This window comes from Engystomops pustulosus, chromosome 6 (assembly GCF_040894005.1).
Source record: "Engystomops pustulosus chromosome 6, aEngPut4.maternal, whole genome shotgun sequence".
In the NCBI taxonomy this organism is placed as follows: Eukaryota; Metazoa; Chordata; class Amphibia; order Anura; family Leptodactylidae; genus Engystomops; species Engystomops pustulosus.
In genome coordinates this window covers 91,180,358-91,194,465 of record NC_092416.1, presented here as the reverse complement: position 1 = coordinate 91,194,465, position 14,108 = coordinate 91,180,358, and the positions used below count along the sequence as shown (strand labels likewise).

Here is a 14,108-nt window from a genome sequence, read left to right as displayed (position 1 = left end):
TATGGATAAGACTATACCTACTATAATACTGCCCCCCTATGTACAAGACTATAACTGCTATAATACTGCCCCTATGTACAAGACTATAACTACTGTAATACTGCACCAAATGTACAAGACTATAACTACTATAATAATGCCCCCTATTTTCAAGAATATAACTAATATAATACTGCCCCCTATGTAGAAGACTATAACTACTATAATACTGCCTCCTATGTACAAGAATAAAACTACTATAATACTGCCCCCTATGTACAAGAGTATAACTACTATAATACTGCCTCCTATGTACAAGAATATAACTACAATAATACTGCCCGCTATGTACAAGACTATAACTACTATAATACTGCCCCCATGTACAAGAATATAATACTATAATACTGCCCCCTATGTACAGGAATATAACTATTATAATACTGCTCCCTATGTACAAGAATATAACTACTATAATACTGCTCCTATGTACAAGACTATAACTACTATAATACTGCCCGCTATGTACAAGACTATAACTACTATAATACTGCTCCTATGTACAAGACTATAACTACTATAATACTGCCCCAAAAGTACAAGACTATAACTACTATAATACTGCCCCCTATGTACAAGACTATAACTACTATAATACTGCTCCTATGTACAAGACTATAACTACTATAATACTGCCCCAAATGTACAAGACTATAACTACTATAATACTGCCCCCTATGTACAAGACTATAACTACTATAATACTGCTCCTATGTACAAGAATACATAGTGCCCCAGTTCTAGTTCCCTCCTACTGCCCCCAGTTGTAGTCCCTTCCCCCCCAGCTGCCCCCAGATATAGTTTCTCCTTAGGCCCCTTCCACACTAGCGAGTGTGATGCGATGAACTCGCATCACACTCGCAACGCAAGCTGCCGGGAACGCTGCACCGCGGGAGTGAACTCAGCATGTCAGTTCACTCCCGCTGTGCAGGGTTCGGGCCGTGCGTTCCCGGCAGCTTGCGTTGCGAGTGTGATGCGAGTTCATCGCATCACACTCGCTAGTGTGGAAGGGGCCTTACTGTGAGCAGAGCAGCCATGTTCCACAGTAGGCTTTATAGAGGAGAAGCCAGAGGATCATGTGATGATGACATCACCACAGGTCCTCAGGTTTCTCCTCTATACAGCAGCCGGACAGGACCTCAAGGAGTGTGTGCTTACAGCAAACTAGTTTTATTCGGTTTTTTGCTGCGAATCGCAGCAAAAACGGAATAGAATCGCGACCCCTGTGTTTTGGTCGTTCAACCCCACTCTGAGGTCGCAACCCACAGGTTGAGAACCGCTGCTCTAGAGGAATACCTAAAAAATACTAAGAATACCTAAAAAAAAAATGTACCCAAACAGGTATAAATAAAAACTCTATCCTGTTCTTCAAATAAACAAACTGCTGCATAGGTACCTCAAAAAAACAATAAAAACTGATGGTCCCTAGTAGTGATACAAAATAAATAAATTTCTTAATAAAACTAGTGAATTAGCAAAATGTAACATAAAGGTAAAATGTTATTTACTTAAATTTTTTGCATGGTGCTATTTAAAATCACAACTGGTACTTTAAAAAACAAGCTTTCATACAGTGGCAGCCACTGAAAAATAAAGTGTTATGGGCTCCAGGTGGGGCCAATTAAAAGATTTAACAACTCAAAGGGGTTTTCCCACAAAGCAAAGGTAGGCCCTATCCACGAGAAGGGGCCTAACTTGCTAATCAGTGCTGAGACCCCTGCAGATCGCGGCGCTTGGGGATCTCCATCAGCTCCATAGAGATTAACCCCTTAACGCTCTGCGCCGTAGCTCTACGGCGCAGAGGTATAAGGGCTGTATGAAGAGGGCTCACGGGCTGAGTCCTCTTCATACAGAGGTGGGGGTTTTTGCATATTGCACAAAACCCCCACCGCTAATAACCGCGGTCGGTGCTTGCACCGATCGCGGCTATTAACCCTCTAAACGCCGCCCGCAAAGTCGCGGGCGGCGTTTAAAAGACGGCGGCGCGTGGGCGCCGCCATCTTTTTTTCGATCGCCACGCCCCCGAACGTCATCGGGGGGCGGTGATCGGTTGCTATGGTAGCCTCGTGTCTTCTTTTGACACGAGGCTATCTGGCAGCTGCAGATTCGTTACAATGAGCCAGTGGCTCATTGTAATGAATGTGCTGCAAAAATGCCATATATTGCAATACAGAAGTATTGCAGTATATGGTAGGAGCGATCTGACTATCTAGGGTTAATGTACCCTAGATGGTCTAAAAGATAGTGAAAAAAAAAATAAAAAAAAAAGTTTAAAAAATAAAAAAAATTAATAAAATATTAAAAGTTCAAATCACCCCCCTTTCCCTAGAACGGATATAAAACATAATAAACAGTAAAAATCACAAACATATTAGGTATCACCGCGTCCCAAAATGCCCGATCTATCAAAATATAAAAACGGTTACGGCCGGCGGTGACCTCTGAGGCGGGAAATGGCGCCCAAATGTCCGAAATGCGACTTTTACACCTTTTTACATAACATAAAAAATGAAATAAAAAATGATCAAAATGTCGCACAGACCTCAAAATGGTAGCAATGAAAACGTCGCCTCATTTCGCAAAAAATGACCCCTCCCCCAGCTCCGTGCGCCAAAGTATGAAAAAGTTATTAGCGTCAGAAGATGGCAAAAAATTTTTTTTCTTTTTTGTACACATTCGTTTAATTTTTTAAAATGTATTAAAACACAATAAAACCTATATAAATTTGGTATCACCGCGATCGCACCGAACCAAAGAATAAAGTAGGCGTATTATTTGGAGCGAAGAGTGAAAGTCGTAAAAACTGAGCCCACAAGAACGTGACGCACGTGCGGTTTTTTTTCAATTTTTCCACATTTGGAATTTTTTTTCAGCTTCGCAGTACACGGCATGTTAAAATAAATAACATTACGGGAAAGTAAAATTTGTTACGCACAAAATAAGCCCTCACACAGGTCTGTACACGGAAAAATGAAAAAGTTATGGATTTTTGAAGTTGTAGAGCGAGAAATGAGCCGGAAAACCCTCCGTCCTTAAGGGGTTAATGGAACAGAACGGTTTGGAAAAAACTGGAGTGCAAAACAGATATAGGGCTGTGACGGCATGGGGTTAACCGAAGAACAATAATGCAAAAAAAGTCAATAAAGGATTAATTACAAAGCCAAAAAATGTTCCCTGATCAGGAGGGGTTAACAGCCAGTATTCACAAGCAGTATCGGCCACAACCACCTTCTAACAGTTTATGGTTTCTTGTCTCCCTTTGTTTATGGTTGATGTGTCACCACCTCACAGACCTGTTGGCTACAGTGACAACACATAGAAAGAATTTGGACGAACAGGTTTTACAGGAGAAGAGAAACCCTCACACTTCAGTTGGTGGTAAGTGGAACAAATCATTCCGGTCACATGAATGAATGTTTGGAAATGGCTGATCTCCTCACGACATACTCTTTCTGCTTTATTCGCCCTGTTAGTGAAGGCTACTCCAATGTCAGACATTCATGGCATTTCTCAGGACAGTTTACAGAACTTCCCCACAGGTTATGCTAGAGGGGGACCATGTATATGTAACCACCCTTAACCTCTTTACACTTGATCTCTCCTGTCAGACTGCTACCATTCTAAAAGGGATTTGCAATACATTTATGGTAATTAGATTTAAGAGGCCTCTTAGGACCCATTAAGACTTTAAATGCCTATTGATTTTATTCTGACATTATAAAGATTTTATACACATGCTTATGGCTTATTAAGTCAATGGGATTATAAGGATGTGAGTGGTAATAAGATGTTTGAATAGACCTTAAAGCTAGACAAAAATATAAGATGATCAATATCCCCTGATAGCAGATTCAACATAAGAGTTTGGCAGGCCTTCCACCTCTCCTTATTCTAAATATACTTTATGTTGGTTTATCCAAGCTGATGCTGATGTGTACAGCTAGACAAACCCATAAAACCATCCTCAGCACTATACCTGTGTGCACATAGACCAACTCACTTGCTCACTGAGACCAACTAGTGGGCCATGATTTGTCTATACATGTCATGGCCCACTAGTTGGTCTCAGTGAGCAAGTTCACAGTTAACTTTGCCTTGCACAGAGTAAAGCAACCTGCATAATATGTGGAAACAAAATTAGCTTATGCAGTCAATAGTCCCTTCTGCTGCAGCAGGGATCTTATAAGGACTTGTAACTGCAATAAGTATTTTTACTAAATACTGTATTTTTCAGTTTGCAAAGAAGAGAAAGAGAAAGTCCAAGAGAAAAAAACGTCTCCAGTGACACCAAGAGTACACAATCGAAGAGGAACCAAAAGAAACAGAACACGTGAGTGATCCACTCTCTCTTCATCTAGAGCAGTGGTGACGAACAATGGCACGGGTGGCAGCGGTGGCACTCAGAACCTTTTCTGTGGGTACTCAGGCCATCGCACCAGGACAGAGTTCACTGAACAGGACAAAATCCACCGAATCTTCCTGCAGTCTAAGGCAACTTAAGCGATGCTGTTCTCAGCGCTATTATAAAGCGACATTTCATTGACTGTTTGGAACTGCGGGAAAAGTAAGAAGGGGTTAACAGAAGTGCATTATTTTTGGAGGTCAGCCTGCTGTACCCACCATTCTTCCAGTACAGAGAGACCCTGGAAAGAAGCTACAATGAGAGTCTGAATTCGCCCTCCTCCTTTCAACTGTATTGATGGCCTCAGATGGCCAATATAATTGAAAGATGTGGAAGAACAGATAGCAATAAGTTACTGCTTAAAATTCCATGCTGGCGCTTCACTGTGAATATGTGGATTTTGGTTGTAGTTTAGGAACTCTGTCTCTAAAAAGTTCACCATCACTGTAGTTACTTATACAGCCATGGGAAGACCAAAGTAAGTTCTAATTTTTACACCACCTGGGACTATAGTGAGAAGAAATTGATCCCTGACAAACCCTTTAACTCTAGCTGACCTCTACTCCTTTTAGTGTCCTGCATAGAGTACATTTTACTTTTTCTTTTTGGAGTATAAGCAACTTCTTTCTTTTTCAGACCAAAGTGTGCACCTGTGGGAATTTGTACGTGATCTACTACTAAGTCCACATAAAAATCAGAATGCTGTCCGTTGGGAGAACCGCAAAGAAGGGACATTTCGTGTTGTTAAGTCAGACATGTTTGCACAGTTATGGGGAGAGCAGAAGAAAAACAAATGTATGAATTATGAGAAGTTAAGCCGAGCTCTCAGGTAAAAAAAACTAAAGCCTGTTTCTAAACTTAATCATATATGTTTTCATTGCAGCTCAACATTATCCAAATCAATAGAAATGGTGTAATGAAGTGCTAATGGGGGTGACTATTAAAACATACTGATATTGTAGAACTTTGTCATTGATGTTGTTGTTGTGGCCCATTTAATCAGCTAACTTATGGGGGTGCCAAGGGTCAGTTCATCGATATGAAAGTCTTGGTAAATCCCTGTAGGTATGAGTTCAGATGAACCTGACTGTATCAGAGTTCTTGGGAAGAACCTGCAGTTGACACAAATAGAGAAACAACAACTATATTCTGTAACCTTATCACAAGAGACTTGATGATGCGATCTGGTTTCAGGTGATGCAAAGTGATACATCTCTGATAATATTGGGAACTTTCCACTGGAATTAGATATTTTAGTGCAGGCTCATGAACGTGACTATCTTAGTATAGCCTCATTATCAGATGGGTGTAAACAATGTGACTCACCCTGTGCAATGCTTATGTGCAATAGTGAAACCACAACTTCACACAATAGGTGTATTAGGTAGACAGATCTATTATTAGAGTCCTCATGTGACAAACTGTGTTGTAACACAAATGGTTATAACATGATGGGTCATGTACAAAGCTGTAAATACTTTACCACCTGCGGTTTCAAATATATCTTAACGTCCCCATATTAAATATTATTTATTTCAGATTGCTATAGAGGTTTTAGTGATCCATTCAAGGGATCCATTTCATCAATATATTATCCCCTTTCCTTTGAATGGAGCATTTTCGATGGTCAAATAGAGGAACACCTGCCAGGAGCACGTACTATACTGTTAGAACCAAGAATTTCCATGAATGTCATTGAAAGTAACCCACCCAAAATAAATACTTCAGTAAAAACTATTATTAAAAAGCATTGCCATTATCCCTAATGGTTTACATGAAGTGCTGAATACTTAAAGTGTAACTGTAAAGTTATAATGATTTTACTGATTCCCCCTTTAAAAACAAACAGAACGATGCCCTTGTGCTGCTCGTCCTTTTCTATAAAAAGTTATAACATTTTCTGTTCTAAAAGTATTTGACAAAACTCTTTCTCACTTGAGATGGAGTAGGGGGAGACTAACGTCTTCCTGTACCTTAAAGTTGAGTCCAATTCAAGCTGCCCACAGATCCCATGATGCCTTGTGTTGTCTCTCAAAGTAATTTAGCATTAAATCAATTTAGTTTCAAACAAGTAAATCCACTTAACACTTTACATGCTACATACAGGATGTATATGGTGACTAGCCTGGTGGCTTCCATCACATGGCAGAGCATGGAACATGTAATAAGTGGAAGAAATAATAAGTAAACCTGTTACATGAAGTGTACAGTCTATGCTGTGTGAGCACTATGGGTTAATAGATTATCTGCACAGAGCTGATAATGTGGGGTACAAGGTGGGGGAAAGGGCTATAGCATGAGTTGAAGAGACAGACAGATAAAGTTCTGTAGAAACACAAACTGGGATGGAAGAACTGATAGAGAACAGGGCATCTTGTACCTCACTATTCTGTTCAGGTGACATTTGTGTCCACAGTCTCGGAACACATCCAGCTCTGCTACATGCACAGATTGATCTGTCACATGACATCCTCCTCTTGTGAGCAGGGAACAGCAGCCCCAATACGACGGACTCCAGGGCTTGTTAGCACAGTAGTGATGATAATTAAGGCTCTTCTAAGTCAGCTGGCTCATTAGACTCCACTTACTAAGAAGAGTCGGTTCTTCTAGCTCCTGAATGGCTCCCTATTAAATATATAATAGGGAGCTGCAGGTTAGTCAATCATCCCACACCACTCCACTTTTAAATCGATTGTATCAGGTTAAAGGGGGCGTGGAGAGTCGGTTTGACGGGTGCTGGCTCCTGTTGTTCACGAACAAGAGCCCGTTCTTTGAGCCGGCGTGTTCACGAATGACAAATCACTACAGCATAGGCAGAGGAAGCAGCTACTGCAGCACTGAGATAATCTGAGAGGTATAGCAAAGAAACTACTAGATATAGGTAACAAAGATATTAAGCAAAGTTGTTTTACATTCCAAGAGCTATTGATTTGTGGGAAAAAAACTTTACAGTTGTTCTTTGACTGAGCCTTACAGGGGCATCAATATGGCACAACATTTAACATACTTAAAAATAAACCATCACCTCTAGGGTTACTACAAATTTTAAAAAAAACGTATAAATAGTTTGTTATAGCACATTGCTCTTTACCATAATATAGCATAATCATGGCAAGTATGGTCATAAGTTCACCAGTTGCCAAAAGTAACAGGTTCACACCCTGAAACTATCAGATTTTTGGTCATTCTATAAACCCAGTGTTTGAAATAAGGACTCTATGTAGGACCTAATGCGGCACAGGGAGCAGGACTCTCTCCCCATGGTAATGCCATGGAGATGGGACTCTAGACATTATAGATGCCTACAATGCTTGCAAGTCCTAGGGTTTCTGGAAATGGCACAACATATGAGCATGGGTGACCGGCTTCTTTATCAATTTTGTTATCCGTGGGTACCCCAATTGATTATTACCACAGTACAGGGGCGTTGCTAGGGCGGTAAAAGATCTGGGGCACGGGCCCCAATGCATTTGTATTAAATTGACAGTGACCATTTTTGTACATGACCCCCTCAAATGAGTATCCCGACAAAACCAATTCCATCCATTGCCTGCAGGTGATGTGTCCTTGGACTGTAGTTGTTCTCTATCTTCTCCATTAGCCCCAGCATCACCAAGTCTCCTCCCTGTAAAGTTTACCACACAGACATCTTATGTTCTTAATTGTTCCTACATCTTGCTCCCCTAACATAGTTCTCCTTCTGCTTCCCCTAACACACTCACTCGAAATACTGTAAGAAGACTACATGGAATCCACAATTTATAAGCCTAAAATTGTAGCAATGTACAATATACTGTCATGATTTAGCCCCACAACCCCAAATCACCTTCTAAGAATAACCCACATATACAGTATATACTATTCATTCTAGTTTACACATACTACATTGTCCCCATTGTGGCCCCCACAATAACTGACCCTCCACAATACATTGGCCCCATACTTTACATTACACCCTCATTGTGTCACCCAACTGATAATGTTCCCTAAACATAGCCTAACATGTAATCATGCACTTAATACCCATCACTTTGCTAATGCCCCTGCCAAGTGACCCTTTATAATTATCTAATTAGGAGCCACAGAAAAATCCCCACACTAAATAATGCCCCCACCCAATGAATAATTCTCCCACATGAATTAAGTCTCACCAATAAGGGATGTCCCCACAGACCTCATGAGGTAATGTCCCCACAACCCTCCAGTATATAATGTTATATATATATATAATGGGCAATTAACAATCCCCAAAGAAATTCATGTTCTCTGCAGCCCCCACAACAATGGATGTCCCTCCTGCCCCTCACACTTATTGATGCCCTCCCATCACATCCCAGTAATTGGTGTCCCCCAAAGCCCCCTCGCAATTGATGTACCCCTTCAAAAAGGGATATCCCCCTAAAACCCCAACAATGATTACCCCCCCAGAAATGGTTGTCCCCACCCCCAGCAATCCATGTGCCCCATAGACACCCAGCAATTGACGTTTCCCCCCTTCCAAGCAATTGATGTATCCCATAAATCCCCCCAGAAATGAATGTTCCCATTAGCTCCCCATCAATGTATGTCATATATAGCCCCCCCCCCAGCAATTAATATTCCACCCCAGCCCCCCCAGAGCAATGGATGTCGTCCACACTCCCCCCCAGAAATTAATATTCCACCCCAACCCCCACCCCCGAGGAACAGATGTTCCCCCATCAGCCTCTCTCAGAATTTGATGTTTCCCACAAACCCCCCAGAAATTAATGTTACCATTACCTCCCAAGCAATGGATGTCATCCACAGCCTCCCCTGCCTCACAAAATTAATATTCCACGCCAGCCCTTAAGCACAGATGCCACCCCAGCAATGGATTTTCCCCAACCAGCCTCTCTCAGCAATTAATATTTTCCCAGCCACACCCCCAGCTATTGATGTCCTTCAAATGCACACCCCCAGCTATTGATGTGGCCCCCGCCCCCAGCTATTGATATCCCCCACAAGCTCCCCCCCCCAGAAATTAATGTTTCCATTAGCTCCCCAGTAATGGGTTCCCCCTGACAATGGATGATATCCCCCACATAAATTAATATACTTCCCCTTGAGAAATGGTCCATATACCCACTTAAATTAAATTAATGTCCCCATAACTTTCCAGAAATGATGACCCTGTCATTTAATGTCCCCCAGCCCCTGTCCCCCGAGCAAATTGGGAACCCCCCTAGCAACTTCCCACACTGTGAATTTAAAAAAAAAACAACTTAATGCTCACCTGTCTTCTTCTTGCCTCTCTCCTCTTCTCGCTGTGCGGGAATGAGTCGCGGTGACGTCATCACACCACGTCTCCGGCTCCTAGCATTGTAGTCAGCTGGTAGAAGCAGGAGACGCGGTTTAATGACGTCACTGTGTCTCCTGCTATGTGTAGTGAAGGACGGAGCTTATAGCTCCATTCTCCACTGCAGCACTCGCCTCTATCTGTGTCCGGAAGGGACGCAGATAGAAGTAGGAGAGGGGTGAGGACCCGGACAGTGGGACAAGAGTCCCGCTGATCCGGGGCACAGGCCAAAAGATAGCGACACCCCTGCCACAGTATATAACTCTTTTACCTGGGGGGTGGGGGGGTGGATGGAGGCACCTTGCTATATATATACACCTCGCATGTGTATATTCACCAGAATATGTAACAAGGGAATGTTAATCTGCAGGGTGCGCTAAACAATTTTTGCAGAAAATTGCTCTTCAGATCACAGAGATATTTTACACTCCCTTACACAACTATAACATGATCACCAGGTCAGACAACTATCGAAAACAAAAGAAAGGCCAAAAAAAGATGTGATGCAGTTTTTTTTTCACCTTATTCATGTTTTTAGATTGTTGTGTGAGCTGGTGGTCACATTTTGATTTAAGCAACAAATTAAAAGTTATGTTTTATCAGAGACCATCTTTCTTATTGTATATATACAAGACATAATGAAAGCAGTGATGGTAGGTATCAAATTGACTTACAATTAGCTGATGACTAAATCTACTTCCTACTGATGTAGTCAAGATTAGAAGCAGAAGATCAATTGTTCATCCTCTGCTCCATTACTGAAAATAAAAGGACACTCAATATCTGACAAAGAGCACTCCCTGAATCTACTGGGTAGGAAATGGTTAATAACATGAACATTACCAAGAACTACAGAATCTATGTGCCAGAGAACAGGAGATATTAACTGTGAGAGTTGGGAATGGGATCTGTTTATTAATATCACACATCTAAATTTAACATGGATTTTCCTCCTCTAGATGACATCACAACTGTGATTATAAATGCCACCAATACAATAATATGGCTCTTAGTGACCAGGGCGTATTAGATATGTCCTTGGCCACTGGTGTGCAACGCTATGAGGAAGTATGAGATATTTCCTTGACAGGGGAGAAGTATTCAAACAGCCGTTGTATATACAGGCAGTCCCCTGGTTACATACAAGATAGGGTCTGTAGGTTTGTTCTTAAGTTGAATTTGTATGCAAGTCGGAATTGTATACTATATCATTGTAATCCCAGCCAATTTTTTTTGGTCTCTGTGACAATTGGATTTTAAAAATGTTGGGTTGTCATAAGAACCAGGATTAACACTAAAGCTTCATCGCAGACACCTGTGATATCTGTTATAGCTGATTATTATAGCCTGGGGATAAAGTACAGTAAATTACCAACATCCAGAGGTCCGTTTGTAACTAGGGGTCGTATGTAAGTCAGGTGTTCTTAAGTAGGGGATCGTCTGTACTAGGTTTTGTCTGTAGAAGGTGGGTGTGCCTTATGCTTGTTCCCTTGGATTTTATATGGACTTGATTATTTTTTTCGTCAGCCATGTTGTATCATTTGAAAAACGTAATACACAGATTAAAAAAATGACAGATAATTTAAAACAAATACTTACAATTCATATGCTTCTTCTGTTCCAGACATTACTATAAGTCAGGGATTCTTGAGCGTGTGGATGGAAGGTTGACCTACAAATTTGGGAAGAAAGCTCATGGATGGAGAGAGGATTCTCCAAAACAACTGACTTAGTTTCCCCCTTGGAGTTGTGTGGATACTTTTTGAAAAACAGTCGTGTATTATGGTGACATCTCCGAAGAATACTAAGGGATAAAGTGAGATTCTCATTCCTCTTGCAATCAGGTATATAGAAAAACTCTATTAATCCCTGATAAATGCATTCCATGGGATTGTAAAACGTTTTCAGAGTAGGAAGATTTTTTCATTTTGCTAGAGACATGCGTTATTGCAATGAAAGGACTGCAAATAAAAAACCAGAGAAAGGTTAACATGCCCACAAGTGAGATGCAAGAAGAACATTGGCTGCATTCTGGAGAGCCCTTTTACAGTGGAACAACCCTAATCCAGTTTTAAGGCACACTGAGAAAACTGGAGCATTTACAGCATGATAGCAGACACTTACTGATCAGCAGAATGGAATTGTATTTTATTGGAAACAATAGGAATCTTAAAGTCATTATTTTTATAAAAAATAAACTCTTGTGAAAGAGATACAGGATTTTTTTTTTTCCAAATTGATGACCCCCCTCCCCCCCCCAAAGCACATACCTACTGTACAATAAAGTTTAATACAATTACCAACAACACAAAATACCTGTGTGAAGATAATTTCTGATACATATCATATTGTCCCTTGGACATGAAGGACATATGAAATGTCTGGGAGTTACTGCATGTCCCACAGAAGTCCGGTGGTAATGAACAATAAATCCAGGTGGTCGAGTGCCTCAATAACGCATGCGTGGCCACTGCTGCCAGAGTATGGTGTATCCAAGGACAGATATCATGTATATATTGCTTTCTTGAATAAAAATTACATTTGAATGCCCAAATGAGCATCCTCCTGTATCATATAATTTCTATCCATTTTCTGCCTTTCTTCCCCCTACAGTTAAAACACAAATGTTTAGTTCATGGGGAATCTGTGCATTCCATAACTTTTTGTGGATACATGTACTAAAGGGAGAGAACCAGCTTTTTAAATTATCCCACAATTAAATTCAACATTGTAAAGGGCACTACATTTCCAGATAATTTTTCATACATTTTTTACTTTAAGAAACTTGCATTCTTGGTGAACTGGGGGGAGGGGGAGGGGGCTCTGTGTGCTGGTGAAGCCATATACTTACATATACTGGGGCAGATTTACTTTTCCGGTCCTGTGGCGATCCCCGAGGTGCGTTCTCCGACGAGGATGAAGCTCAGTGCGATTCTTCAAGATCGTGCATCCGATATCCTATATCTGTCGCTTCCCCGCTGAAGTCCGCTGGAGTTCACCTTCTTCTTCCTGGTGTATGTGAGTGCATTGTCTTGTGACACAATTTGAATTGTAAATCCCGTGATAAAATCCAATCGCGTGCGCCAAAAACCCCACTTAAATGCGCCGCAAATTGGAAATAGTCGGGAAACCCGCCGAAAATGCGCCATTCGGACCTTTAGTAAATGTGTCCCACTATGTAGGATATAAATCACTGTGTAAAGGGGCGGTCCTGTGCAATGATGGGCAGAACAGAAGCCCAACCTCTAGTGCAATGAGAACCGCAAGCTTATAAATATGTAATTTTCTTTACAGTTCATTGTCAAACATGAATAGTATAGCTAAAAAGCTGACAATGTGCTTTACAATATGCTGGCCTCAGTTTAGGAAGATTTGCTTATACAAAGATCCCAGCAGTGTGATTAGAGAAACCTTGAGTGATATCACATCACATGCTTCAGGTCAGCCAATTACAAACATGTATATGTATGCCCTTAGTGTTCTGGCCTCAATGCCCTTAGCTGATGTCACAACCAGGAAGTGCTGCCCACTTCAGGAATAGCGGAATATGATTTTATGCTGATAGATAGAAGTGCTGATAGATAAGGCTAAGAAGAAGCCAGAATAATGATACAGGTATCATTGGAATTGTTGTCAAAGGCTCTCTCTTCGGCTGTGCTAAAAATATTTTTTGACAGTATTTTTTAAAGTTACCCTTTAACCCCTTAGTGACTAAGTTTATTTGTGCCTTGATGACCAAGGCCTATTTTTCAAAACTTGCATGTGTCACTTTATTTGGCAATTATTTAGAAAGTTTTAACTTAAGCAAAGTGGTTTTGATGTTTTTACGTCTTTCACTGACATTTCTTTTTTTTTAAACTCAGTTTTATTGAGAAGTAAAAACATACATATCCGTACATAATGTACAAGGTTAGGGCAATCAGCGTGCATAGTCATTCCAGAGTACAGTTGTTATACATTAGCATAAGGATTGCACATGGAAATTTGACTTATTCTTCTAAGGAGGGCGGCACATATCGCCGCCCAACCTTAAGGCGAGCCATGAGGTTACATAGTTGGACATGTTATATCTTATTCAAAACAAAATAAAACAGTAAACTGACTTTGTCTCCTGAGTACAGTATCCAGTCATACATATACATTGGTGTTGCCTATCAGATACTGTATGATCACCCAGCTGGCCAGGGGATCTTTAGTTTGTAAAGGTTACTTCTCACTTTTGTATGGAATTGTTCAGGGACAGAGGGGTTAACGAGCTAGGACGAGAGCGCAGTGGAGCTATATTGAGTTAGAGGAGAATCACACCATTTACCCCAAATCTTGTCGAATTTATCCGGTCGGGCACGATGC

The 14,108-nt window shown here is 41.0% G+C and overlaps 1 protein-coding gene across 2 annotated transcripts in view; it reads left to right on the top strand.

Annotated features, from left to right (window-relative positions):
* The window catches only part of LOC140064003 (ETS-related transcription factor Elf-4-like), a 52,444-nt gene extending 40,144 nt beyond the window's left edge, over positions 1 to 12,300 (top strand). Inside the window, exons 5-8 of one of the 2 annotated variants that reach the window (XM_072110373.1) lie at positions 3,331 to 3,417; positions 4,274 to 4,369; positions 5,078 to 5,270; positions 11,383 to 12,300. In XM_072110373.1, the coding sequence (XP_071966474.1) occupies positions 3,331 to 3,417; positions 4,274 to 4,369; positions 5,078 to 5,270; positions 11,383 to 11,491 (485 nt within the window). In that variant the 3' untranslated portion in view covers positions 11,492 to 12,300. The remainder of the gene's footprint in view (positions 1 to 3,330; positions 3,418 to 4,273; positions 4,370 to 5,077; positions 5,271 to 11,382) is intronic. The other variant, XM_072110372.1, reaches the window with a different exon arrangement.
* The last annotated feature ends 1,808 nt before the right edge of the window (positions 12,301 to 14,108 follow it).